The sequence below is a fragment of the Durotheca rogersii genome (assembly GCF_024521655.1).
Source record: "Durotheca rogersii strain YMJ 92031201 chromosome Unknown GGS23scaffold_3, whole genome shotgun sequence".
NCBI classification, from domain to species: Eukaryota; Fungi; Ascomycota; class Sordariomycetes; order Xylariales; family Xylariaceae; genus Durotheca; species Durotheca rogersii.
The window spans coordinates 2,790,102-2,812,123 of record NW_026251234.1 but is presented as its reverse complement, the minus strand read 5'-3'; the positions used below and the strand labels follow the sequence as shown (position 1 = coordinate 2,812,123).

At 55.2% G+C, this 22,022-nt stretch overlaps 6 protein-coding genes across 6 annotated transcripts; 3 read left to right on the top strand and 3 right to left on the bottom strand.

The window, feature by feature from the left end:
• Window positions 1-1,015: 1,015 nt before the first annotated feature.
• GGS23DRAFT_306022 (heterokaryon incompatibility protein-domain-containing protein) lies at window positions 1,016-4,171 on the top strand. The gene has a single exon (XM_051512754.1). The coding sequence runs from the start codon at window positions 1,292-1,294 to the stop codon at window positions 3,881-3,883; it is 2,592 nt and encodes an 863-aa protein (XP_051375810.1). The 5' UTR covers window positions 1,016-1,291; the 3' UTR covers window positions 3,884-4,171.
• Window positions 4,172-4,539: 368 nt separating this feature from the next.
• GGS23DRAFT_553547 (Man1-Src1p-C-terminal domain-containing protein) lies at window positions 4,540-7,847 on the bottom strand. Its single transcript, XM_051515483.1, has 2 exons — window positions 5,727-7,847; window positions 4,540-5,543 (listed from the first exon to the last, which is right to left on the bottom strand). Exons 1-2 carry the CDS (start codon window positions 7,304-7,306, stop codon window positions 4,889-4,891), a joined length of 2,235 nt encoding a protein of 744 aa, XP_051375809.1. The 5' UTR covers window positions 7,307-7,847; the 3' UTR covers window positions 4,540-4,888.
• A 531-nt stretch (window positions 7,848-8,378) lies between these two features.
• GGS23DRAFT_553543 (helix-loop-helix DNA-binding domain-containing protein) lies at window positions 8,379-11,681 on the bottom strand. The gene is made up of 3 exons (XM_051515482.1): window positions 10,494-11,681; window positions 8,772-10,436; window positions 8,379-8,705 (listed from the first exon to the last, which is right to left on the bottom strand). Exons 1-2 carry the CDS (start codon window positions 11,091-11,093, stop codon window positions 8,991-8,993), a joined length of 2,046 nt encoding a protein of 681 aa, XP_051375808.1. The 5' UTR covers window positions 11,094-11,681; the 3' UTR covers window positions 8,379-8,705; window positions 8,772-8,990.
• Window positions 11,682-14,186: 2,505 nt separating this feature from the next.
• Window positions 14,187-16,278, top strand: GGS23DRAFT_615814 (adenylyltransferase). The gene has a single exon (XM_051520738.1). It carries the CDS (start codon window positions 14,577-14,579, stop codon window positions 16,038-16,040), a length of 1,464 nt encoding a protein of 487 aa, XP_051375807.1. The 5' UTR covers window positions 14,187-14,576; the 3' UTR covers window positions 16,041-16,278.
• On the bottom strand, window positions 16,179-17,403 carry GGS23DRAFT_305916 (Pam17-domain-containing protein). Its single transcript, XM_051512753.1, has 2 exons — window positions 16,539-17,403; window positions 16,179-16,418 (listed from the first exon to the last, which is right to left on the bottom strand). Exons 1-2 carry the CDS (start codon window positions 17,209-17,211, stop codon window positions 16,318-16,320), a joined length of 774 nt encoding a protein of 257 aa, XP_051375806.1. The 5' UTR covers window positions 17,212-17,403; the 3' UTR covers window positions 16,179-16,317.
• A 1,310-nt stretch (window positions 17,404-18,713) lies between these two features.
• Window positions 18,714-21,885, top strand: GGS23DRAFT_553535 (glycoside hydrolase family 2 protein). The gene has a single exon (XM_051515481.1). The coding sequence runs from the start codon at window positions 18,878-18,880 to the stop codon at window positions 21,632-21,634; it is 2,757 nt and encodes a 918-aa protein (XP_051375805.1). The 5' UTR covers window positions 18,714-18,877; the 3' UTR covers window positions 21,635-21,885.
• The last annotated feature ends 137 nt before the right edge of the window (window positions 21,886-22,022 follow it).

Genomic DNA, 22,022 nt, shown 5'->3' with positions numbered 1-22,022 from the left:
AGCGGATCGAGAGTTTTGCGGTCGCTATAAGGATCTGTGGTGCTGGTTGTTGGGAGTTGGCGTGTGAGCTAGCTGCTTCTTCAGCGGCCTGATCGGCCCATTCGTATGCTAGGTAACGAGGTTGAAACGGACATGATTCTCTGAATGTAGGGTGGATTAAGGCAAGGGGTTTGAAACGGACGTTTTAAGGTCATGGGGAGTAGCTTCGGGGTGTGTTTTCTGATACCTTTAAATAAGCGAGTTGCAATTAGGTAGAGTAAGCTGAAGAGTATGATAACTAACTCATTCCACAGTTCAATCTGAACATCATATCTTTCCTTGGCATAGTCTAAGATACCCCGTGGGACGTGTAACGATCAGACTGTCGGATAACCAAAGGTCTGGTGTCTGGGTTTGTGTTAGTGGTGAGTCGGTAGTAAAGGCAGTACTAGAAGGCTGGGGATCGTGCACTAAGGCCACAATACAGTAATACAGTTTGAGGTAAGGTTGTAGTCAAAGCGTGTATTGAAACCACCAAAGTTGTCCGTATTGAGAACAGGCGTTGATAGCTGCAGAAGGGTTTCTGAGTTATCCTAAATACATAGGGGAATGATCAATCTTATCGAAAGCCTTCGCTTGAGGATCCACCTTGCATGTATAGGCGTCCATGGGCGTGGGATATGCTTGGAATAACTTCAATTCAGCTAATAATTCTATAGGGGGTCTCTTGGTCCTTGGCCTTCTCTGGGCTCCCTCTAGTTACCCGGCCGACCTAACATATCTTTAAGGTACCTTCGCACCTTGTATCCAAGTGTCCTGGCACCTAAGTATCTCCCGCGGATATCCACGCTTATCTAGGACTTCTCTTGGCAGGTTGCTGTACCGGCGACCTTGCTGCCTTACTCGTCTGATGTCTGCCTAATATCGTCCTCCTGACCTGCTGTGTTGGCACTGGGCTGCATCTCTGTGTGACAGGTTGTCATAGAATATCCACGTAAGGAATCATACTGTCCATATCCATAGCTAAACTATTACCTGATAACGTATGATTCTTGCACAAGTACGTATGCATGTGTGTACATCTATTTTAGCAAATCTTTTGTTAGCCATTTCTCTATGCGTTTTATTTGGAGGTTTTCGTACGGCCAGTCCCCATCGAGACGAGGCTTGAAAATGATAAATATCTCTAGTGACCCCGATCCTCACAGTTTTATGTGTGCTCATAGGAGCGGATAAAAACCAAGCCCAAACACTTCACTCTGCCGTCTCATGCATTCATAATAGTACATATCTATGTACTGACTTCGCTATCATGCCTCTTTGCCCCCCATGCAAGAGGGTTCTCTCCAATAACCTCCTGGCCAATATTTCAAAGGAATTCTGCGAGATTCACCATGAGACCTTCCAGTCATTCACAGATGCCATTCGTTCGCAGTGCGCCCTATGCTCCTCTCTTCTTGTTCGTTGCATCCGGGAAGGTCATTTGACACCTCCTTACCTGAGAAAGATTCTTATGGGCTTGTCTACTACACCTGATGCCATGGAAGCTGTGAGGGAACTTCGTGAAAATCACACTCAGAAACCTCCTATCTCCTCACCGGATGGGAGTTGCCAACAACCTGTCGTGAGCGAAACTGTCGGCGAGGTCGAGTGGATCATGGTCAACTGTATGTCTGGTATCATCAGAGTTCATCGGAGATCCTATGGGAGGGGTTGTTTTACCCAAGACATTACATTCCGCGTAGTGGTGGTATTACTCAACTCCAATACGCATGAGCAAAAAAAGGATAGGTTCGAACATACAATCAAAATATCTGGTCAGGATATACAATCTTCAACCGAATCCATTTCGCTAGAATCCATCAAGGGGAATGTGGCGGAACAAATTGGACCTAATCAAAGCAAAGAAGCACTCTGGAAAAACATTCGATTCTGTGCAGACGAATGTGACGGGGGACACCATCGGCGCTGCCCGCGGGTAGACATATTACAAAACGACAATATGTTTGTCCCTTCCCGCCTTGTCGAAATTTCTACAAATGATTGGGATGTGGATTCGCCAGATCATAAGCTACACGCCCGTCTTGTGACCCGTGCAGAGGTATTGGCAAAAGATGCCTTGCCCCGATATGTGGCACTCAGCCACCGTTGGGGGACTCAGCAACTTGCAAAACTTACCACGGATAATATCGGCGACTATTACACAGAGATACCCCTGACATCGGTTTCTAAGACGTTTCAAGACAGCTTTCTCGTCACAAGGAAGCTTGGGATATCTTATATTTGGATTGACTCGCTTTGCATCATTCAAGAAGGAGATGCTGAAGACTGGAAAAGAGAAGCAATTACTATGTGCGATGTGTATACTCATGCATACTGCACCATAGCGGGGCACTGGACTGATGAGAATCATGGTCTGCTTGACACAAGAGACCCAACTTGGCTTACTACCGAGACCGAGGCCCTAGATCTGAAGAGATTTGACAGCGAATCCGTTGAGAGATGTCTCATATCTATCAACCACCGCTTCAACCACACTGCAAAATCCCTAGTCATTTCTCCTCTCTCCAAACGCGGCTGGGTCTTGCAAGAGCAAGTGTTGTCCCGACGAATTCTCCACTTCACGATGAAGGAGGTGATATGGGAATGTGCTAGTGGGTTCTTTCGTGAACCTATGCTAGGTTCAGACTTCCAGTCTGTGAGGGAATTATCTACTTTTTCTATTGATTTAGTAGATGATATAACTCATGCCTTGAAGGAAGATTTCGTGTATCATCGCCGGGATACTACCAACTTCTTGAAAAGATGGTATCAACTTGTCGAAGCCTATAGTACCCGGAATCTCACAAAAGCTACCGACAGACTTCATGCGATCGCTGGAATGGTCCAAAAGATTGCGATGTATATGCCTAACGAGAACATCTACATTTTGGGTCACTGGAAGGATGAACTTTTGCTAAGCTTGACGTGGCAAGTTCTCACGAATAAACATACATACGAGACCTGGTCTAGGACGGTTCCGAATGTGCCTAGTTTCTCATGGGCTTCTATATCGCCTGGTTCGGACATTCATTTCGCCTTGCACCATCACCTCCGAGTTGGGTATGAAGAGATGGAACCGGTTGTTGGCCCTATCCATTTCGTTTGGGGTCATGAAAACTCAGAAAGTAAAAGCGGCGAGGTCAATGAAACATTGCTCACGTGGGATTCTGCACAACGCGTCAAGCTCAGAGTAACCGGTCAACTATGTCCTATCCGATTCGTCTTCGATACATCTGTTGAGAAGTGTACCCTGCACATTTCCGAGGAGAGGGCACTTCTTTACCTTGGCAAATCTGATCTTGCGAGTCTGATCAGTCCTGGTCCAGACCAGAAACAACTTCTCTATTCGCTGGAACGATTTGGCTCGGATCCGTTTGTTTTTTGCAGCATCAAGTTCGATTTTGACCCTGAACAAGACGGAAAGTTCAATGACGATTTCACGAAGCAACCTTTTTATTATGTTCCCCTTGCACATAGTCCGCAAGAACTATGGTTACTATTGCTCATCCCCGTCGATATTGGGCAACGAACATTCCGTCGTGCTGGGGTAGTTTTGGCCGACCAGACCACGCACAGAGACCAAACAGAGCCTGACACTCCGAGTACTATAACAAGGATGTCAGAAATTGGTAGAAATAATGTGTTGACCGGGATACCTCCTTTCATCGAGATTGAGCAACAAAAGTTGCATAATGCTAGGGAAGTTTCAAAAGGCAAGACCACACCTAAAGACCTAGAGGGGCTTGACTTTCAGGGCGGTATAAGGAGCATCGCAAACTTGGGCAAGTCATCAACCGGGATATATCTACCTGGGGGCAACTATGATCCAACAACAGGAAATCAGGAATTTTTCATCGTCTAGGTGGTTTCAATATAAGTAAACGTCACGTAGAGGTTGCGCCTCTTCGTTGCTTACCTCAGCAACAGGAGCTCCTATATATACGCTCCCGTTGCTTCCATTCCTTTAGCTAGTTCTTAGATAGAACAAGACCTTTTCCCTTCCTTTGCTCCTCCTCCCGTTGCTCGTGAGATAGCTCCTCGCGCGCGCTCACGCACCAGTGGAGAGCGATACGTGTAGCTGGGCCCACGGGGCGCGCACAGGGCGGTACTGGCTTAGCCGCATCACGCGCGTCGGCCTGGTCGGGTCTACGCAGGTGCTTCGGCGGCGGCGGAGGGATGGGATGAGATGGGGCGGCCTGGGCGAGGGGTGGAGGATGGAGGGGAGTGTCTGTCTGTCTTACCCTCCCTGCCCCAGTCGACCCCGCGGCGGCTGGAGAGTCGTACGTACATGGGGCGAGGGCGCCGTTCAGCCAGCCAGCTTAGCTTGGCTAGCTGACAGACAGACAGACAGACGCCCCGATCGATCCCCCACACGGACCGGAGACCCAGAACGCCGTGAGGAGAGAAGGAGGGTGGCGCTCCGAGACACGCCGTCCCGTCCCGGCCCCGCGTCGAGCGAGGTCTAGTTTACTGTCTAGCTACAAAGTACGTACCACTGCTGATCACGTAGTAGGTAAAGTAGGTAGATAGGTAAGCAACAGCGGTAAAAAATGAGTTCAACAGTACGACTAAGAAAAGTACACGCAGCGGCAGCGGCAGCGGTGGCAGCCGACCGAGAATCGACAGGTAATAAGCCCCGAACGCCGTCCCACCCGACCAGACGAGGTGACAACAACAGAAAAGTAGAGAGACGGCGGCGGTGACAGCGACGAGCAGATACATAGACAGCCAGCCTTCCTTTCTTTTCCCTTCCCCTGGGTAGCGCCGTAAAACCCCGTCTAAGCAGAATCTTCCTACCGACCATCCCTCTCTTTCCTTTCTTTATTTACTTCCCCCATCCCCTGTTTCCTCGGTGGGATCTTACTCTCTAGTAAATAGGCCTCGACTCTTCCCACTTCGGGCGCCTAGCGGCGGCAGCTGCTGCAGCATCGCCGCCGGCCGCGGCTGCGGCTGCGGCCCCAGGACCCGCACTCTTCCTCCTCCGAAGCCACGAGTTCGCCCGGTCGCCGGCGACGGGGGCACTGCCACCAGTGCCGCCGCCGATGGGGCCGATCCACTCCCAGGCGCGGCCGACCTCGCCGCTGCGGCTCTCGCGCTGGCTCGTGCGCACGTTGCTGTTTTGCTCGACGACGGCGCGCACGCGGCCCCAGATGCGGTCGCGCTGGCGCAGCGAGTGCACGGACCGGAGCACGTCGTCGCGGAGGTTCGGCAGGAAGAGCCAGGGTTCGACGGCGGCGTCGTCCTCGCCGTCCTCGCCGTCGCCGCCCAGCCGCTTCTGGGTCGCGAGCCGCTCGAGCACGAGGTCGACGAGCCCCGGGACCTGCGCCGCCGCGGCGCGGTGCGCGCGATACTGGGACCGCGCGTACAGCACGGTGAGCGCCGCCGCGATCACGAAGCTAATATGGAGTCGATATCGGGCCAGTCCGAGTCGGACCGATCGCCGGATGGCGCAGGCGACTGGAATTCGAGCGAGAGAGGTGGACGATAGGTAGGTATTTGGAATACCTCCGGGATCGGCGTCTCTATGGGCTCGGGGGGTTCACTGGTTAGTTGGATCGTCAGAAACGTGTGGACTTGTGGCACCAACGCCTCCTTCCACGTACTCGGTTTGTGATACAGGCAAGGAGATGGGATGTAGGGGCGCGTGCGGTCACATAGGCGAGTGAAGTATTGCTAGAAGATAAGGAGATGCTGACGGGACTTACTTTTTGACTTCGGTCTGGACTTCGTCTCTGGCTTTGATCTCCCCGAGGGCGGCGCCCCAGAGGTCGTCAAACTCTTGGTTGTTCATCTTCTTGCTTCTCTTGTTGTCGATGATCAGCTTCAGTTCTTGCTCCTCGATCGCCGGCGTCTCGAGCCTCGTGCCTTCCTCATCGATAGGCTCACCGCATTCATACTTGGCTGCTCGGTCTCGAAGTTCCTCGATGGCTCTATCGGCCACGGCTTGGACTCGGCGGACCTTCTCGCCGTCGGGCTCGCAGGTCGGGGGCCAAGGGATAATACCGCCGAGCGAGAGGGGGTGGGGCTTGAGAATATAATCCTGCTCGCAGCGGACCGAGTAATCCGCGTAGCAGTAAGCATGAGGGGGGCAAGGCTCGCACTCGGGCTCCAGAGTATCTATGACGGACTGTGGAACCTTGACTTGGGGCGGGAGGACCGACTGCGCCCATTCTGGGACGTCAATCTCGCTCGGAATCGAGCTACCCAGACGTCCCACGCCGCAGTAGCCCACAGCGATCTTCTCCTGCCGGTACCATCCGGCATAGACACTAAGAAGGGTAACAAAGAAAATAGAAAGGATCATGCCAAAGCCGGGCCCACCTGGTTGTCGAGGCTGCCTGGCCGGAGCAGAGGGTTCGGTGTCGGTCTGAATGGCCTCCTCCGCTGCGAGTTCGAGTTGTTCCTCGGGTGTGAATTCCTCCCCAACCTCGAGCACGGGGGAGTCGGGCGTCTTGAAGAGTGCACCCTGCTTCGCGGGAATCCCGAAGTTCTGGGGCGGAATGGGTGGGCTAGGACGATGATCTCTGGGGATAGCGTAGCTTTCTGTATGATGTTGCGCACCGCTGCTCGTGCTTCTTAATTTCTCGGGTCCGGCTGTCCTGCGGCGGCTTGTTGGAGTCTTGTCTACGAATGACGGCGAGCTACTGCTCTGGAACGGGTTGTCGTTGGTAAAGACGCCGGAGGTTCGCCGGAAGAAACCCTCGTCGGAATCTTCGGTCTTGAGTTGGGGTGCGGCAAAAGGCTGCGGAGGCGGAGGCATAGGCTGAGGAACAGGCTGAGGAACAGGCGGTTCGACAGATGGCCGTGTGCGTCTTAGAGTGGTGCTACCATCCAACTCCGGGCCGGTGTCCGTATCGGAAGCCTGAACCTGGCGGCTAGTCGCTCGGGACTTCCGCTTGGTGGGGCTCGCGGCCCGAGGCGGCATCTGCTGGTGGTCGGGCTCCTCAGACTTGATCCTCGTCGATGCCTTCCTAGGCGATCGGGACCGACGAGTGCTAGGGGGTGGCGGCGCGAGCTCCTCATGCTCCTCAAAGGGGTTGCCGCCGCCTTCAACCTCGGCATCGACGATGCCTTTGCTCGATCGCTTTGCTCGCGCACGGGCAGCCAGTATCTTCTTGGACTGGGGGACAATCTGTTCGTTGAAGATCTCGATCAGCTGCGCCTTCTTCGCGCTCGAAGAATAAGGCACATTGTAGGCCACGAGGATGGATCGCAAGCGCGGGATGGTCAGGGATTTCGGGTCGAAGCCCGGCTGGAGGTAGTCGAGACTTTCTGAGTCGGACATCCTTTGAATATCTCGCGAGTAGCCAGCTAGCGATTCTAGAGAATGGTCATTCGGCGACAGGTTGAGATTGACAGGAATGAAGAGGAGAATAGGCAGGCAGCAGGCCAGGGATGTGGGCAAGTTGTAGGCAGACTAGGCAGAGAGACAGCAATGCCTTTTTTTTCTCTTAGTGGCCTGTGCGCGACCGGCACCTGAGGCTGCTACGGAGGGTCCCCGTAACCAAAAGATGTCAGTCTAAGACACGCCTACGCCTCACTTCGGTGTTGTTGATGACGTCGAAGCTGGGCGACGGCGAGACAGTGTAGCTGGGCACCTTCTCGAAGCATGCAACGTAGGCAGGGCTGATAGGAGCGGATCGGAAGATGGACGCCCTCACCAGAAAGACGCGCACGGCGGGAAAAGCGTAGGGTGGATGATGAGACGGATGATGGATGGATCGATGGATGGAGGTGGAGAAGCGATGGGTGGTTTGTGTTGACGGAAAGAGTTGAACAAGTTGGAAATTCTGGTTGCAGTGGCAACAAGCGACAACCTTGGGAGCTGCGCGATATGCCGAGAACAACAACGCAACCAGATCTCAGGTAAGGTAATAAACCAGCTAATCATATGCGCCTATCGCTCTATCCGTAGGCGCGCACCAGAGTTATGTACCGCATGTATGCGCATACCGGATGATTACCACATCTTGGGTCTACCGGAGGATTATCATCGGGTAATTTCCGTCCTCCGGTGCTAACTTAACCAACCACAGTTACCTATCCCTACGCGTACATACCTGTATGTACCTATGTACCGAGTTACGTATATACTCATACATCTTTATATGCATCAATACGTAAACATGTAGGTACCTACACAACTCGGTCTGGGCAATATGTAGGAACCATACCGGTTTCGCAGAGAACTGCAGGTGCTTAGGCCAAAGTATGCACCACTACTAGTAGGTGAGGTAGGTACCTAATATAGCAAAGGCACCTAAGGTATCCATCCACCCAGCATAACCTTGCTAGGTGGGTTCGAGGCATCGCATAGATCAACACGTAGTTGTGGATAGTAGGTATTAGGTTTTAAAATTTTTTTTCCCTTCATCGCGAGCAATCCCGAAACAACACCTAACCGGTTCGAAAGGTAACGCCGGACTTGAGGGCCATTTTCCCTACGTATCCCCATGCTAGCAGGCTCGATGGTTATATATATATATAGCAGATTAATAGGGGTAGTATACAAAGTTGACAACCCGTCAGATGTAGAACTCATATACCTATATACACCCCATACCAAAATAGGTAGATATATATATAGATAGCGTCTCGTAAGATATAATATCAATAGCTCGCTTCCCTCCTCCCCATCTCGGTACCCTTTCAAGTCGTAGGCTGTCAGACAACGTACCCCCTCCCTATCGTTATACATAAGAGGCAGCACATTTTCGTTTACATTACGTTTAGGTGAGGCAGGTACTCACTATCTAGGCAGGTTCCTATTACGTTTCCCTCCCCATACCTCTTTTGTCGCCTTGATAGCCTGTTCTCCGCCTCTGAGTCGGTCTGTCTCTGCCGTGGCAGCAGCGAAAAGAGGAAAATACTAGTGTGTCGTCCACAGGTCCGTGTAAGGAAACCCTAACACCCACACGCGCACACGCTCTCGCTGGACTCCTCAACAACTGGCAACGTGTCGGGCCGGCTCAACCTGCCGTCGCTTTCGCCTCCAGTTTCTTCTCCGCCTCGTCCGCCCTCCTATTTGCCTCTGCTATTTCTTGTTGCAGCTGCTTGATGTAGACGATGGCCAGCTCCACGGTGCTGGCCTTGCTATTCGGCGTGTTGGATGGCTTGCCGTCTTTCTTGTCCCCGTTCCCGCCCTCGCCGTCCCCTTCGCTCAGCTCCTTGGCCACGCTCTTGGGCAGCAGCGTCGCAATCTCCTGTAGCGCCGAGTTGATGCGGTTTCGGCGGCCTTGTTCGGCAATCTTGTGCGAAGTCCGCTTCGAGGTTAGGTTCGTAGATAGCTCGCTGGGGTAGGAAACCCCCGGTACCGTGTTCCCTTCCAATATGTTTTGGTAATTCGACTTGGAGGCTAGCAGTCTCGAGGCTGAGTCTTCGGCTGACATGCCCGGCGTCCCCGGAAGCAGCGGCTTGATATTCGGTGATATTTTGGGCCGAAGAGCCGGTGAGATAGAACTGATGCTCCCTCTCTTCTTGGGGCCCCTCGGTGCTATTAGCGGCGTCTTCCGAGGGTTAGGTGTCGATCTCGGTGTTAATTGCGGACTGGGGTTTGCCGATACCGAGGTCGAAGGCGTCGGCTTAGGGAGAACGGGAGACGGCAGGGGTTGGAAGGTAGAAGTCTTTACCGGCTCCGCCTCCGGAGCCGGCTGCGGCGGTTTCTGAACGTCTACCGTGGGATTATTTTGCTTCGAGAAGTTGACGGACTCGGGGAGCTCGAAGCTTTCTATGTGTTCCGAGCCACTTTGCTCGGGGTGGTTAGGATCAGCCGACTTGCTCTTCGGCGAAATTCTGAAGAGGGAGGCCGGCGTCGCGGGCGACGGTTTGCCGGCGAGAGAGCCCGGCAATGCTAAAGGGGGTGCGCTTCCGTTGGTCTGCGCCTGGATGTACGGGGATTGCCTAGCCGAGCGGGGGGGTGGGAGCGGAGGAGGCGGCATATCGGATAGTGCCTCCGGAGACACCGAGGCGTTTTCCGACTCCTCTGTCGACGCCGCCGAACTCGACTTGGGCTTGGGTGGGTCTTCGGAATTCTCAGCTGCCGATTCGGCTAGTTCGCTCAACACCTGCGCGTTGATTACCGGGGTCGAGGCGGGTTTCCGCCGTTGGGGCTTCGTGATGGGAGATTGCCGCACGTTTGGTTTTCTCGTCTTACTAGCGTTGCTCTTTCGCGGCTTCTTCGATAAATTCCCGCCGTTATTTACGGCCGGGGAGGGCTCGATGTCCATCTCCACCGGGGAATTAGTGGTATGGCCTGAGTGCCTGTGGTCGAATGCCCCCGCGGGCTCATTCTGGGCATGTAGTGCGGGCGAGGTCAACGGACTGAAGTACGGCCCCGGGTGGGAGAAGCCGGCATCCACCGGGAAATGAGGCTCGAGGGGCGTCACCGCGGGCGATACTAGCGGGGTGAATGCCATCTGCTTGGACGGTTAGCCAATGATACCTTGCGCATCGCAGAAGGGCGTACGACGTGCCTCTTGTTGCTCCTTGAGATGTTGATATCCGTCGAACATGCCCGAAGAATTTGTCTGGTCCGGCTGGCTATAAAATCGATTCGCCGCCTGCATCTCCAGGCTCTGCGGTGTCGGCGGTACGATATTTCGCTGCTGTTGCTGGGCGAAGAAAGCGGCCTGCTGCTCATGATACTGCCTCTGCTGCTCGGCAAACTGCCTCCTTTGTTGATGTATCCTCTGCTGCTGCAGGTACTGGATCTGAGCGTCTATCTCGGAAATGGGGTCGGATGAGGTAGGATGCGGAGCCATCATCTGCGCCGATATGCCCGCGTGGTTCGGGGCAGACGTCATCGGGGAGAGCTGGCTCTGCTGCCCCATGTCGCTCCTCGCGATGATCGTGGACACGGTTGAATTGGTCATCGGGGTGTCGATGGAGTCGTCGTGAGGTTGGTGCATCATCGGCGCGCCACTAGGGCCATTGAAGCTGTCGAAGTCGAATTGCATACCATCCCCCAAATTCGACATGCCCCCCATCTCGAGAAACTGCTGGAAGTCATCCTCGTTGGCCGAAGACAGAGACTGGTCTTGCCCGTTCCAACCGTTCGGGTCCATCATAGCCATGATTGGCGGCGGCGGCAGCGGTTCGCCGGACGAGGTTGGTGGAAGCAGACGTAGGAGCGATCGGCGATTGCCTCGAAATTCGCAAACTCGTGGCGCTCGACTCGTTAACCGCTGCGCCGCAAACGTCGCCCACCACTCCCAGGCGGCTTTCCGACGGTACTGTGCTGCACGGGTATTGTAGACACGACGATCGCGCAGGATAATAAGGATCGCGAGGTTGGTTATCGCATTTTTTTTTTCCTTTTCCTAGTTGGAGAGGGGAGAAGAGGCGGCGCAGAAGCGTTGGGTAGAATCTGCTGGCGGATTTGCCGGATCCTGTCTCGACAGCAGAGAGAGCCGACGTGTCGAAGCCCACGCAACCGGCGACAGGACTAGCGTAGACAGAGAGGCAAGCTAGAGGGCTAGGCGCAAGGGCAGAGTCGCGGGCCGAGTAGAGAAGCTCACTTTAGCATACCACGCTCGTGGCTCCGTCAGAATGTCGGGTCAGGATATGGGCGGTTCCGAATCGGGGCCAGGTGACTGAGGAGTTGTCGCCGACAGCGAAGTCGAGGAAAAAAGGCGAGCGAGGGACGGGCGAGGAGATGGTGGGGGATCGCATTGGTACGAGGTGACTGGCCAGACCGGGTTAGCCACAGCGACAGGGACCGGGGCCAGTGCTGTGCTGGATCAGCGCATAAGTCGAGTTAGTGGACATGCATGGCCAGGGTTGGAAAGTTCGCAGTGCGCAGGTGACGGCCTCAGCGCTGCCCGGGGTCGCACATGCAGCTAAACCGACTTCCGCCCCAGGATGGAGACGAGGAACCTTATGAAGTATATAGGTACATACAAACCTGCGTACTGGAAGTAAAGGTACCTACCTGCATAAGGTAATGCGTGTAGAATGCATGTATAGTGGAAACCCCAGAGCCCACTCTCTCCCCTCCTCTCACGTCTTTTGCTTTTCCTTCTCCCCGCTCTCTCCCCCCCCTTCCCACATTTCATAGGTTAGGTACCGAACGTATGCGCGCACATATGCACACACATATACACCCACACATTTAGGTATCCCTATAGGTAGGCATCTACCTACCTAGACCTACCTATATATTAGGTGCCTAAGGCAGTGTGAGGCGGGCGGTAAGCCTGTACGGGGGCAGGTATGTACCTATGTCTGTGCACACAATACCTCGTAGTTCTTCGCCCTCAGGCTTCAAGGCTCCGTCTCTTTGTGCCCTACACCCGCTACGTCGGGGTACCTCGGGTTCATGCCTATTTGTAATATATACCTACCTACCTCACACTTTACGTCTCTAATGCTTCCCTCACTTTCCGACAATGTCCGTGGATATGTAGTATACGTGCCTATTGCAGGTATGTACGTAGGATGTGTGTTAGTGACCGACGAGAAATGTACACCCTCCCCAGGTGCCCCCGCGGCCTGGCTACCTACCTGTATGCAGCAGTACCTATGAGTATGCAGCTAGCCAGCTACGTAGTAGACAGGCTGGTTATGTACCCGAGCTATGAGACCCGTCGATAACGCGGCTAGAGAAAATCGATGTCACTATAGCGCAGCAAAGTACCTGGGGGGGTGGAGACGTGGGACAGGATGCAGAGTGTGCAACCGAGTTGGTCTGCAGGCAGATTTATGTAGGTACCTTTGCTGGGCATGCAACTCACTCCCTGAGGTGGATACGTAAATAGACCCAACCGTGAGAAAGAAGCTATTAGGAGCTCTTCCATGTCGGTGGTGGGCTTCCATCGGTTGTCCCCAACCGTCTTATAAGATGCCCGATTAAAGGCCACAAGAGAGAGGAGGGGAGAGGGCCACAGCATGCTGGTTGGCCGAGACCCCTCACTCATTCGTACCTAAGGTGAGGTCGCGTATGTACCTAACATATAGGTAGAGTCGAGCCAATCAAGTTGAGCTACACTACGCTAGCATTCATCGTCGTTCGTGGGTAGTTTTGTTGTCGATGTCATCTTATCAACCTCATCATTTTCACACCACGAACGTCGCAGTCCATAATGAATTGGCCCGCTTGCCTCGGTCACCACTGATTTACTAGCCCGCTGGCCTGGTCGGACCCGACCTTGACGTTTGGGTTAAAATAGCCTGCTGCGAAGGAAACTGGTTCCGAAGCGAAGAGAAAGAAAAAAAATAGAATTATCTTTTCAAAAGTTAACTTCATCATTCGGTCGCTTCGCTATGAACCCCCAACGGCGTACGTAAAAGAAACGACTTAGCCGGAACCTCAAACGAGACGCCAAACAAACTCTCCCTCCTGCCTTCATGGAGGATTCGCAGCATCGACGGGACGCGACAGCATATTCCCCTCCCGGCGCTGGCGTCGAGCTGGGTGCTGACGGATGAACGACAGTACTCGGAGATGCATCGCTTCAACCTTGGGTCATTTTTCGCATATGCCGTCTTCGAGCCTGCTCTCGCGCTTCTAGACGGATAAGGTCTTGCGGGGCCGTTGTCGCACATGCATGCGCGCCATGCACAGTGCATAGTACGATAGGCACGTCTAACGGCCTACAGTGGGGGTCGTTGGTGGTGAACCATCCCGGAAGGGGCAGGAAGCCGAATCAGTCCTGGGAGCGGGGGATTCGATGGATGAGACCTTAGGGTTACTGTTCGTCAGATCCTTAGCCGGCGAAACCCACTCCAGCTTGCTTCGACCTCTCGAGAGAGGTTAGGGAGCCAGGGCCTGCTACCCGATGCCGATTTGGCCGCCTCGGCACCTCGCCGGGGGGCCTAGTCCCTCTCTATACGTAACCGAAGTATACAGCGACTTCGCGCGCTGGGGCAGGTAGAGAGACAAGGATAAAAAAAGATGTGCCTAACGGTCGCGAGATTAACAGATCTGGTGATACGGCGTAGACAACCCAGCGCCGACTAGAAACGCCAGCAGGAGATCCGGACCCTCGGGATGGACATTGTGCATCTGATCAGCCTAGGCGTGCTGCTGACCGAGGCACCAGTTCAGCAGGTCACTACCGTCATCACGATCCGGGGCACAACCCGGAGCCTATCACGACGCGCGAGTTTGCAAGGCCATAAAAGCCGTGTGCTTTCTGACAGGACATGTAATTCCATGGTAGGTGGAGGGTTGGCAAAGCCAGGGCGAAGGCTAATAGCCTAGACTTCCGAACTAAGTACTATTATACGGTTGGTAGGCATATTCTAGATGTGAGAGGGCGGATAGTTGCATACCATCGATTAACCTATGCCTTTATGGCCATACCGCGAGACGCCGACGAATCAATGTGTCTCTTCCAAACTATGCAACTATTGATTGTTACCCAAGGTACGTACGGGGCGTGTAGGCACTACGTACCTTGCAGTATATTTATGTCTGATGACTCTCGGCCATTGCACAACGCGATGCTACCACTCGTCATCTGGGAGCATTATCCGCCAAGCCTCTCGACGCCGTCCCAGCGACCTCATGACTCTCGAGTGACACCATACCTCTTCGGTGCGACGAGGGAGCGACTATGGATCCGATAGCGAGCCAAGCCGAGCAGCTACGCCGGCGCATCTCGCAAGCCGAGCGAGAACTCCGGGACCTGCACCGGCAGCTCGACGAGCTCGAGGCGCCGGCTCGGGATCCGCCCGCGCACCAAGACGCGCCAGACCCCGCCGCCGCCGCCGCTGCGCGGCCCGAGTGGAAGTGGCCTCTCAGCGAGGAGGAGTACGTCCGGTACGGGCGGCAGCTGGTGCTGCCCGCGGTCGGGGTCGAGGGCCAGCTGCGGCTGCGGGCGGCGGCGGTGCTGGTCGTTGGCGCGGGGGGGCTGGGGTGCCCGGCGGCGGCGTACCTGGCGGGGGCGGGCGTGGGCGCGCTCGGCGTCGTCGACGGCGACACCGTCGAGGCGTCGAACCTGCACCGCCAGATCGCGCACGGCGCCGCCGGCGTCGGCGCCGCCAAGGCCGACAGCCTCGTCGCCTACTGCCGCGCGCTCAACCCGCTCGTCGCCTACGCCTCCCACCGCGGCCACCTCACGCCCGAGAACGCCGAGGCCGTCGTCTCGCCCTACGACCTCGTCCTCGACTGCACCGACCACCCCACCTCGCGCTACCTCATCTCCGACATCTGCGTCCTGCTGCGCAAGCCCCTCGTGTCCGCCTCCGCGCTGCGGACCGACGGCCAGCTCATCGTCCTCAACAACCCGCCCGCCCCGCAGGGCGAGCCGGCCGGCGGGCCCTGCTACCGCTGCGTCTTCCCGAAGCCGCCCCCCGCCGACGGCGTGCTCAGCTGCGGCGAAGGCGGCATCCTGGGGCCGGTCGTCGGCGTCATGGGCGTGCTCCAAGCCCTGGAAGCCATCAAGCTGATCGTCGGCGGGGTGTGCGACCGCGCCAGCTCAGCCCCGCGAGAGCCAGCGGCGCCGCCGGGTCTGCTTCTCTTCTCTGCGACGGCCGCGGCGCCGTTCCGGTCGGTTCGCATGAGAGGCCGGAGATCCGACTGCTTCGCCTGCTCTGCCGGCTCGAGCTTGACTCTGGGGGGGCTACGGTCGGGCTCGTTGGATTACGTCCAGTTCTGCGGGGTAGCGGCGCCCGTCAGCGTGCTGGCGCCCGAGGAGAGGATCTCTGCTACGGAGTACAATAACATTTTGACAGAGCAGCCGGGCAGGAAACACCTATTATTAGACGTCCGCGAGAAAGAACATTTCAAAATTGCTAGTATACCGGGAGCTATCAACGTGCCATATTCAACCATCCGGTTCCGCAACCGGGCATCTACCCCTGATAGCGAAAAGCCGCAGGTAGAATACATCCCCGAGTCTCTGCCGGCTAATGCCGCCATATACGTCGTCTGTCGGGTAGGGAACGACTCTCAGCTAGCGACACGGCGATTGAAAGAGTTGGGCCTGGGCAGAAACGGGGAACGATTCATAGGTGACATCAAAGGCGGGATGCAAGCTTGGAAACGCGAAGTTGACTATACGATGCCGTTTACATGATAATTCTCACATACTCGCGCCCCTACAGTGATGCGGTTCTGTACTTCGACGCCAGTGCGGGGAAGAGGTGATTGCATTCCGAATCCATCCCAATTCCTGTTTCTGTTGGTACATTATAGGGGGAGTGACCCTTAACGCCAATCCGTTGATATCTGCAACTGTTTTTTTTTACGGTGGGATGTACTCTCTCAATATCAGGACATGAAAACTCGTAAGGGGGTTTGTAAATTCTCTTCACCTGTACCCCGACAACCTTCCGGAAGGCCGTTCTCTGCCATTAGACGAAGCTGGTGCGCTTCTTGTTGAACGCTCTTTGGTCTTTCAACCATTGTCTATAGCCTGCTACGCTCGAGATCTTCTCGCCGTAGAAATCGGGAACTAGATGTGCGAAGTAATCGTTAGCGCGGACCTCGTTTTATTGGTCTTCTGCTTTTTCTTCCGGTCCTCCCTTGTTGGGAGAGCCGCCCCGCAGGCTCTAGGAAGAAGATTGAGACTTACCGGCGTTGCCGCTCAGCGAGCTGTTGCTAGGATCGACCCTGTGCTTCTTGATACGCGCGAAGAATTCAGACTCCTTGACGGCCATGGGCTTCTTGACGCCGCGCTTGAAGAGGTAGAAGAGAGAGGAGCCGAGACTGGGGCCGGCGAGCCAGCCGAGCCCGGAGAAGCTGAGGGTGATGATGCCGAGAGCGAAGAAGGGGTCCATGGGGACCCTATTCAACAGCCAATCCATGTCCACGTTGACGAGCAACATGGCGCCGCCGGTGCCGCCGACCGCCATGGTGAAGAGGCTGCTGACGACCTGGAAGCGTCGGCGCGTCTTTCGCAGGGTGAAGAAGGCGTTCCAGTCGAGTCCTGAGCTGGAGATGTCTGCGCCGGCGGGGGCGGGGGCGGCGGTCGATGCGTGGCGGCGCGATACGACGAGAGGGGACTGGGGTCGGGACTGTGCGCGCGGGGCTCTCCTGCTGCCGCTCCAGGGTCGGGCCTTCGAGGCTGTGGCGGTCGAGATCGACCTGGAGCATCGGGCTGGGGCGCATTGACGCTGGACTAGCGACAGCGACGAAGCTAGCGAGGAGTATGGTAAGGTGGTGCTGGCTCCTCTGGCGATCGTGACCTGGAGCTGGAGGCCGAGTGCGCCCAGGCGCGTTGCTGTCGTCGTCGCGGGAGCCAACATCGTGTCTAGGGCTGCCGTTACGGCCAAGACAATGCCTCCCTCAAGGGTGTGCTGCTCTTTTGGAAGAGGGGAGGTTTTTTTTTGGTTCCGCGGTCGCCTGCGATCTCGAACGAGGCAGGTTTTACTGGGTTAGGGAGGACCTGCGAATCCAAAGTTGACGTCGGTCGAATCGAGCAGAGGCTGCTCGAAAGCTCGGGCCATCCACATGCGTGCACGACATCTGGAGGTACCTAGGTATCCAGGTACGTATTTAAGTACCGGGGTACCTCGTAATCGGGCTCAAGCGCACAGGTATATGCAAGTACCTCGGTACCATCATCAGTCGTAGATGGACTCCACCATCCCCAGACCCACTTCACTCCGATCGGGGGAGGTTGCAGCCCCTCGATAGCAATACCTATTACATTGGATACATGCATACATACCTATATATGTATATAATGTGATCAGGCCCTGGAGGACACCCAGCATTGTCTTCGGTTTCGAAAGGCATGTCGTTGATATATCTAGCGTGATCTGGTGGTGGTGACTTCGGTCACCTTCTAATCGCCTAACCAACTGCTACCTAACCCAACGACTCGGAACACACCAACAGAGATAAGATCGAGGTAAAGTGTATTAAAGGGTGAAAGGTCGATAGCCACCTATTACTTGGCGCAGTTGCGGCGTAGAAATGGGGAATGGGTGAGCATCTTCCTGGCGGTGGGGTTAAATATTAAACTATACACATACCCGAGTTTCTCTACTTAGAAGTTGTCCGATGCAATAGGATAACTGTCTTAGCTACCTAGGTACCTAGGTAGGTATGTCTATTGGCGATATTATCTACCTACGCACCAAATCCCAAGCCCCTCGTATTGCCCTTCACGAGAAACACCTACCTACCTCGTTGCCTTATTTCTTTCTACAATACGTATATTCGGTCCGCGCGATGTGAGATACACCGAGGTCAGTGTTTTCAACCTGGGTGGGTACGTCACATAGGTACACTTAAGCGAGTGCGCTGGACACACCGACGGTATTTATCTGACGGGAGCAGGATGCGGACGACGGCGAGGGAGGTTGCGCGATGGTGGGATACTACCGAATCTTGAGCCTGAACAGGGTGAATTAAGCCGCCAACATCAAATTAACCCAGCCGTGAGACATCTGTAGAGGCAACGTCACATTAGCCCTCCCCTCCCTCCGCCAAGCCAGTGCGAGCGAGACAGGGTGCTAATCGTGTAAGACGACCCTTCGACGCCCGGGAGAGAGAATATCAGTGCGAGGACGAAGTCGCCTCATGGACGGATGGCGGATTGGCATGACTAACAGCCGTGGCCAAACTCCCTAGAACCGCGTTGTTTATCTATTTGTTCGTTTTTTTCTTGTTGACCACCCCTGGACGTTCGTCCATTGGCAGGCACCGTGCAGGGCCAATTTACAGCGAGATCCGTCACTGGCTAATCCGCTGGACGAGCCTTGAGCTGTACCATCAGAACCACTTCGCTGTGGTCGGGTCGACAGATCAACCAGACTGCGGGGAAGTGCCTGAGGAGAAGGAAGAGTGGTATGGCGGAGAGCGACCAACGTAGACGTGACCTGCCTTATTCGGTTCTACCATCTGCAGAGTGTTGTTCCTCGTATACTTAGGTTATCGTGACTAGCTGCCATGTAACGACCACTGATGTGCTGGACGGTCAGGCCATCTACGTTTGGTTTATATATCCTCGCCGAGCCTGCTCGAGACACCGCTGTTCGCAGCTTCGTCTCCTCCCGAGTACCACTAGGCACGATGTACCTGCGCCGGCCACTGCTGGCGCTCTGCATCGGTATCGACTCGCTTGCCACTGCCTACGTCTCTCCGCTCCTCTCGAAGTCTGGCGATGCCGCTGCCATTCCGGGGTGGGATCTTGAATCCTCTGAAAAGGTCGGCACCGACTTGAAAGCTTTGTCCCGCCCCGGCGTGGATACCACGGCCTGGCACCACATCGGTGGCTCCCGCTGCACTCTTATGGGGTGTCTTGTACAGGCTGGCGTCTACGACGATAGCGAACTTTTCTTCTCTAATACGCTAGAGACGTTCAATGCTAGCCAGTTCTCGGACCCTTGGATCTACAGGAATGAATTTCCTCTCGACCCTCAACCCGGTCAGCACTACCATCTACGAACTCACGGCATCAGCTCCAAGGCCGATATTTACGTGAATGGCCAGGAAATAGCCACCAGCGCGATCCAAGCAGGCTCTTACGTCGGCCACACTTTTGACATCACAGGGATAGCGGAGGAGCAAAACGCGTTGGTGGTTCAGGTCTACCCCACGAACTACAACTACGACTTCGCATTAGGCTTTGTAGACTGGAATCCGTATCCGCCGGACAATGGCACGGGCATCTGGCGGAATGTGGAAGTTAGGCAGACGGGCCAGGTTGCCTTGGGTCCGCTAAGAGTGGCCACCCAGGTTGAGCTGCCGGTTAGGAACTCGACCGCCATTGTGTCGTTGAAGGCGACGGCTACGAACCTGGAGGATCGCGAAGCTGTTGTCAACCTGGTTGGCAGCGTCACTCTCGAAGGGGGCGAGCAGAGTGTCGGATGGAGCGAAACCGTGACGATACCTTCGCTGGAAACGGCCGAATTGACCCTGTCGACTGCGTTGAATAACCCTGCCATCTGGTGGCCGAAGGCATGGGGTGACCAGCCGCTGTACACTGGCCGACTGTCTGTGTCGATCAACGACTCGGTTTCCGATAGCGTAGAACAGAGTTTCGGTGTTCGCCAAGTGACGTCGGAGCTCAACGCCTACAACGACACCATCTTTTACGTAAATGGCTACGCGTTCCAGGTCATCGGCGCGGGCTACTCAGCTGACATGTTCTTACGCTGGGACAGCGCTAAATTTACTGAACAGGTTCAGTTGTCGCTCGCCTTGGGCTTGAATACGATCCGGCTAGAAGGCAAAAATGAGCAGCCGGAGCTATACGACATCGCGGACCGCTTGGGCGTCATGATACTGCCGGGCTGGGAGTGCTGCGATAAATGGGAGGCCTGGACTTACAACGAAGACCTGGCCGTTAAGTCGGAGTGGACTGAAGCCGACTACATCATCGCCAATCAGAGCATGTATCACGAAGCTCTCCTCCAGCAAGCTCACCCTAGCGTGTTGGGCTATCTAGTCGGAAGCGACTACTGGCCTGACGACAAGGCCGCAGAAATGTACTACTACTCGCTTAAGAGGGCGGACTGGCAGACACCCATCATCGCCTCAGCGTCTGCGAGGGGCTATCCAGAGATTCTCGGGTCCGCGGGGATGAAGATGGCCGGTCCGTACGACTGGGTCCCGCCCTCGTATTGGTACGATGTTGAGCCGTCCGAAGACCGCCTGGGCGCGGCTTTTGGCTTCGGTTCCGAGCTTGGTGCGGGCGTTGGCACGCCTGAACTTAGCAGCTTGAAGAAGTTCTTGTCGGAGTCGGACCTCGAAGACTTGTGGAAGCGACCTGATAAGGGTCTCTATCACATGTCGACGAGCGTGTCGTCATTTTACACTCGCAAGATATACAACGCGGCGTTATGGGGACGCCACGGGGCCCCTACTTCTCTGGACGACTACCTCCTCAAAGCCCAGATAATGGACTACGAGGCGACACGGGCTCAATTCGAAGGGTTCTCCGCTCTCTGGAACGCCGAAAGGCCAGCCACCGGGCTGATATACTGGATGCTGAATAACGCTTGGCCGAGCCTGCACTGGAACCTCCTGACCATGGCCGGATCCTACTTTGGCGCCAAGGTCGGCGCGAGGAACGAGCACGTGGCCTACGACTACGTTAGAAAAGCTGTGCATTTGATCAACCACTCGCTGGACCAAGAGGGATCGAGAACGGTGGCGGTCGAAGTGATCGGCAAGAACGGCGAGGTAATCTATACGGGCCAGGATGTTGTTGAGACCGAGCCAAATATTAGCAAGGAGATCTTGGACCTGTCGGACGCCCTGGGGTCAGTGACCGACGTCGTATTCCTGCGGCTCGTCCTGTCCGACGAGAAGAACGCTACGCTCAGCCGAAACGTTTACTGGCTGGCGGAGACTATTGACACCTTGGATTGGGACAACTCGGACTGGTTCTACACACCAGTGACCCAGTATGCAAACTTCACAGCACTTAACACTCTCAAGACTGCGGAAGTCTCCATCACGGTTGCGGTACCAGCGGGGGGAGGCGGCGCAGAACTGAAAAAAGCTGTTATTCTTGAGAACCGTTCCCCTGTTCCTGCTTTCTTCGTCAGAGTCAACCTCGTCGACGAGAGAGGCGAGGACGTTGTACCCGCGTTCTGGTCCGACAATTACGTCACTCTCTGGCCAAAAGAAAAACTCCAGCTGGAAGTAGAAGGAGATGGTGCTGCCATACAAGTCAGCGGCGTGAATGTCAAGAGGGTCCAGACATTTTTCTGATAATCGTTACGGGGAATCGTGGGGAAATGGTCGTCGTACCATACTCTTGTTTACCTGCTGCCCAGACCTTAATCCTGACGAAATCGCCTCAGCAACTGGCTAGATATTCAGCTCCCCCAAAGTTATATGTCCTTCTCTTCTATGAACCAACCCCAACCATGCGCCGACATAGCCTCATAAGCCTTGAAAACGTACTCCTAGGTAGGAATAACCCTGACGGATGGGTCTGGGGTGAGAAGTTGTGTCCGTCTTTGCGAGTGCCGTGCCATCCATTAGATAGGTATCGTAGGCTTCGTGGCATTGCTTCAACATGTTGCACATACCTAGCTCCTTGTCCCGCACCGCAAAATCCACGGTCAACACTGCAGTCCACACACCCGCATCTCCG

What these genes read in the sequence shown, in the direction of transcription:
- GGS23DRAFT_306022 (XM_051512754.1), top strand. Translation starts at nt 1,292, where the DNA reads ATGCCTCTTTGCCCCCCATGCAAGAGGGTTCTCTCCAATAACCTCCTG.
- GGS23DRAFT_553547 (XM_051515483.1), bottom strand. Translation starts at nt 7,306, where the DNA reads ATGTCCGACTCAGAAAGTCTCGACTACCTCCAGCCGGGCTTCGACCCG. An exon ending in GTCCAGACCGAAGTCAAAAA is followed by an intron (nt 5,544 to 5,726) that starts GTAAGTCCCGTC and finishes CCGAGCCCATAG; the next exon opens with AGACGCCGATCCCGGAGGTA.
- GGS23DRAFT_553543 (XM_051515482.1), bottom strand. Translation starts at nt 11,093, where the DNA reads ATGGCTATGATGGACCCGAACGGTTGGAACGGGCAAGACCAGTCTCTG. An exon ending in ATCTCAAGGAGCAACAAGAG is followed by an intron (nt 10,437 to 10,493) that starts GCACGTCGTACG and finishes CCGTCCAAGCAG; the next exon opens with ATGGCATTCACCCCGCTAGT.
- GGS23DRAFT_615814 (XM_051520738.1), top strand. Translation starts at nt 14,577, where the DNA reads ATGGATCCGATAGCGAGCCAAGCCGAGCAGCTACGCCGGCGCATCTCG.
- GGS23DRAFT_305916 (XM_051512753.1), bottom strand. Translation starts at nt 17,211, where the DNA reads ATGTTGGCTCCCGCGACGACGACAGCAACGCGCCTGGGCGCACTCGGC. An exon ending in CTCGCTGAGCGGCAACGCCG is followed by an intron (nt 16,419 to 16,538) that starts GTAAGTCTCAAT and finishes TCGCACATCTAG; the next exon opens with TTCCCGATTTCTACGGCGAG.
- GGS23DRAFT_553535 (XM_051515481.1), top strand. Translation starts at nt 18,878, where the DNA reads ATGTGCTGGACGGTCAGGCCATCTACGTTTGGTTTATATATCCTCGCC.